Source organism: Sapajus apella, unplaced genomic scaffold (genome assembly GCF_009761245.1).
Source record: "Sapajus apella isolate SASKATOON/1434 unplaced genomic scaffold, GSC_monkey_1.0 scaffold173, whole genome shotgun sequence".
In the NCBI taxonomy this organism is placed as follows: domain Eukaryota; kingdom Metazoa; phylum Chordata; class Mammalia; order Primates; family Cebidae; genus Sapajus; species Sapajus apella.
The window spans coordinates 957,222-961,737 of NW_022437113.1; the positions used below are offsets into that span (position 1 = coordinate 957,222).

General features: G+C 52.9%; 1 protein-coding gene across 1 annotated transcript in view; it reads right to left on the reverse strand.

Annotated features, from left to right (window-relative positions):
• The window catches only part of MAST3 (microtubule associated serine/threonine kinase 3), a 37,117-nt gene that overhangs the window by 19,605 nt on the left and 12,996 nt on the right, over positions 1-4,516 (reverse strand). Inside the window, exons 12-13 of the mRNA XM_032267916.1 lie at positions 3,736-3,944; positions 2,095-2,234 (exon numbers count right to left, since the gene is read on the reverse strand). Of these exons, the coding sequence (XP_032123807.1) occupies positions 2,095-2,234; positions 3,736-3,944 (349 nt within the window). The remainder of the gene's footprint in view (positions 1-2,094; positions 2,235-3,735; positions 3,945-4,516) is intronic.

Here is a 4,516-nt window from a genome sequence, read left to right on the forward strand (position 1 = left end):
TCTGTGGTACCAGCTACTTGGGAGGCTGAGGCAGAAGAATCGCTTGAACCCAGGAGGCGGAGGTTGCAGTGCGCCGAGATTGCGCCACTGCACTCCAGCCTGGTGACAGAGCAAGACTCCGTCTAAAAAAAAAAAAAAATTCCAGAGGGGCCAGACGTGGTGGCTTATGCCTGTAATCCCAGCACTTTGGGAGGCTGAGGTGGGTGGATCATGAGGTCAGGATTGAGACCATCCTGGCCAACATGGTGAAACCCTGTCTCTACTAAAAATACAAAAAAATTAGCTGGGCGTGGTGGCCTGTAGTCCCAGCTACTTGGGAGGCTGAGGCAGGAGAACTACTTGAACCCAGGAGGCGGAGACTGCAGTGAGCTGAGATTGTGCCACTGCACTCCAGCCTGGGCGACAGAGAGAGACTCCATCTCAAAAAAAAAAACAGTTCCTGACCGGGTGTGGTGGCTCACGACTGTAATCCAAGCACTTTGGAGGCCAAGGCGGGCGGATCACCTGAGGTTGGGAGTTCAAGACCACCCTGACTAACATGGTAACACCCTGTCTTTAAAAAAAAAAAAAAAAAATTAAAAAAAAAGAAAGAAAACAACAAAATTAGCTGGGCATGGTGGTGCAAGCCTGTAATCCCAGCTACTTGGGAGGGTGAAGCAGGGGAATCCCTTGAACCTGGGAGATGGAGGTTGCAGTGCGCCAAGATCGCGCCACTGTACTCCAGCCTGGGTGACAGAGACTGATCCTGTCTCAAAAAAAAAAAAAAATAATAAAGATAGTTAAACTGTTCTGGACTAGGTATACAGTCATTGCGTAGTAATTGTTGCTCTGCATACCTTGTACACACCCGGTGCCTAACAAGTACATGTCAGCCAAGAAAATGTGATATAGAAACCCTACGTTACTGTGTAAGGAGTCATTCATACTTCGGAGTTCTTCGGAGCATCGAGCACAAGCCCAGGTATACAGCAGGTGCCAAATATATGTCTGTTTTCTAAGCCACTTGTTAAGTGCAAAATGCCCTGAAAACATGCAAGCTCGCTCTTTTTTTTTTTTTGAGATGGTCTCGCTCTGTCACCCAGGCTGGAGTGCAGTGGCGTGATCATGGGTCACTGCAACCTCTGCTTCCCAGGTTCAAGCGATTCTCCTGCCTCAGCCTCCTGAGTAGCTGGGACTACAGGCATGCACCACCACGCCTGGCTAATTTTTGTATTTTTAGTAGAGACGGGGTTTCACCATGTTGGCCAGGCTGGTCTTGAACACCTGACTTCAGGTCATCTGCCCGCCTCAGCCTCCCAAAGTGCTGGGATTACAGGTGTGAACCACCATGCCTCGCCTGCGTACAAGGCTCTTCACACTCATGTTCATATCTCCACACATGTATGTGAGAAACGTTAGTTCTTGCCTCATATCTCGAGGACCCTTGATAAACGGGCATCCCTTTTCCCTGTACACAGCAGGTGCTCAATAAATGCAGGCGAGAAAATCATACAGGGGTTTCAAAGCAGGTGGCCCTGTGTCTCCCAGTCGCCCATAGAGGATTTGGCATGTAGTAGGTGCTTACTACATACTAGAATCAAATAAACATCCTAAGGCTCTCAGTAAACATGTTCTCTTCGTTGCTTTCTCGCTCTAATATACAGCAGGTGCTTAAGACCTGCATGGTCACTGTCTTCGCATCTAAGGTCTTGCAAATTGCATAATCCTGTTCTGTGTATATAGCTGGTGCCTTCTAAGTGCATGTTCTCTCCCCTTGTGCAGCAGCAGCTCTGGGTGCGCAGCCCCTTCTGTATACAGTGTGTGCATCCTAAGTGCACATCCTCTCCCCTCTCCCCTTGATTGGCAGCACCTCCATAAGTGCACCGGCCTTCCGCTGCACACAGCAGATGTCTATTAAGTGTCTGCTCTCCTCTCCTCTGTACACACAAGATGTTCACCTTGTGCTCATTCCCTGCCTTCCCGTCAGGAGGTGCCAACAGACTATCAGACAGGTGGGGCTCCCCACCTGAGGCCCCGCCCCCGACCTGCTCTGGCCCCGCCCCCAGCCGCTCTGGCCCCGCCCTCCCCGAGGCCTTCGCGTGCTGGCTCAGCTCACTTGTCTGGTTTGAGGTCACGGTGCACGATGCCGTAGTTGTGCAGGTACTCGAGCGCCAACACGGTCTCGGCAAAGTACATGCGGGCCATGTCCACGGGCAGCGGGCCCATGTTCTTCAAGAGCGTGGCGCAGTCACCGCCTGGGAGAGGGGTGGATGTGGTCATGAGGCCTGGGGCCCCACCCCTTGGCCCATATGCCCAAAGCCTACGCATCATCCTCGCTTCATCTCCTGCAGAGGGTCCCCAAGTTTGTTCTGTCTCAGCGGGGAGGGTCGTGGGAGAGGGAAGGAGCGGACCCTGCCTTCATTTAGTTTAAATTTAAAAAAAATTTATTTTTATGTGTTGAGACGGAGTCTCGCTCTGTTGCCAGGCTGGAGTGCAGTGGTGCAATCTCGGCTCCTTGCAACCTCTGCCTCCTGGGTTCAAGCGATTCTCCAGCCTCAGCCTCCCAAGTAGCTGGGACCACAGGTGTGCGCCACCACACCCATCTAATTTTTATATTTTTAGTAGAGACAGGGTTTCACCATGTTGGCCAGGATGGTCTCAAACTCTTGACCTTGTGATCCACTCGTCTCAGCCTCCCAAAGTGCTGGGATTACAGGTGTGAGACACTGCACCTGGCCTATTTTTAAATTTTTATTTATTTATTTTTATTTTTTTGAGACAGAGTCTTGCTCTGTCACAAGGCTGGAGTACAGTGACTCAATCTCGGCTCTCTGCCCCCTCCGCCTCCCGGGTTCAAGCAATTCTTCTGTCTCAGCCTCCTGAGTAGCTGGAATTACTGCCATGCCCAGCTAATTTTTGTATTTTTTGTGGAGATGGGGTTTCACCATGTTGGCCAGGATGGTCTTGATCTCCTGACCTTGTGATCTGCCCATCCCGGCCTCCCAAAGTGCTGGGATTTATTTATTTTTTTGAGATGGAGTCTTGCTCTGTCACCTAGGATAGAGTGCAGGGCACAATCGTGGCTCACTGCAACCTCTGCCTCCAGGGTTCAAGCGATTCTCCTGCTTCATCCTCCCGAGTAGCTGGGACTATGGGTGTGAACCACCACACCTGCCTAATTTTTATATTTTTAGTAGAGGCGGGGTTTCGCCATGTTACTCAGGCTGGTCCCAAAGTCCTGACCTCAAGCGATCAACCCACCTCGGCCCCCCAAACTGCTAGCACGACAGGCCTGAGCCACCGAGTCAGACCAAGACCCTGCCTTCTGATTCTCCCCAGCAGGGCAGCAATTAATGAGTGGTCTCTTCCCCTGTACACAGCTGGTGTCTCCTAAGTGCATGCTCCCCGTCTCGCCTGGCAGTACTCTGGTAATAGTACTTTACCTGCCTGACCCATACATCTCCCTGCCTGCCCTTCTGGCCTCCAGGCCTCTGCCCATCAGTTCCCCCACCCAGGATGCCTCCCTTCCTCTTGCCTCCAAGGTCCCATCCTCACACACTCCTGTCTGGGCTCTCCCGGTCCTGAACCCCCATGGCTGTGCTCCCTACCCCAGACTGGGGTTCCTGAGGATCCCCCAAAGCAGCATGAGACCTCGTGGAGGACAGAACAGACCTCAACATGGTCTTAAAATTTTCTCCCAGGCGTGGAGGGGTAAGCTCCCTGTCGTTGGAGGCATGCAAGCCCCAGGGACCGCACCTTCCACGTATTCCATGACCATACACAGGTGGCGCCGGGTCTCAAAGGAGCAGAACATGCTGACCACAAAGGGGTTCTCGGCAAAGGTGAGGATGTCGCGCTCCACAAAGACCTGCTGGATCTGGTTACGCAGCATCAAGTTCTGTTTGTTGATCTTCTTGATGGCAAAGCGCTGCCGCGTGTCACGGTGCCGCACCAGGTAGACAGCCCTGGGGACAGGGGCCAGGTTTGCTGGGACCTGAGATCGAGGCCCAGTAGGCGCTGCTGCCCAGCTAGAGCCCAGATCCCAGCCTGCCTGGCCTCTGCCTGTGCCGCGCCCCCGCCCGGGCCACGCTTTCTCCTTACCTGGTCCCCCTCCCAGAGTGGCCACCCTTGGGTTTAAGCCACCATCACCAGCCGTCATAGAAATGAGCTGCGCATGGCCCTTGTATATTGCCCTCTAGGTTGTATGTTTCTTTCATTTTTATTTATTTATTTATTTATTTATTTTTTTGAGACGGAGTTTCACTCTTGTTACCCAGGCTGGAGTGCAATGGCGCGATCTCGGCTCACCGCAACCTCCGCCTCCCGGGTTCAGGCAATTCTCCTGCCTCAGCCTCCTGAGTAGCTGGGATTACAGGCACGCGCCACCATGCCCAGCTAATTTTTTGTATTTTTGGTAGAGACGGGGTTTCACCATGTTGACCAGGATGGTCTCGATCTCTTGACCTCGTGATCCACCCGCCTCGGCCTCCCACAGTGCTGGGATTACAGGCGTGAGCCACCGCGCCCGGCTTATTTT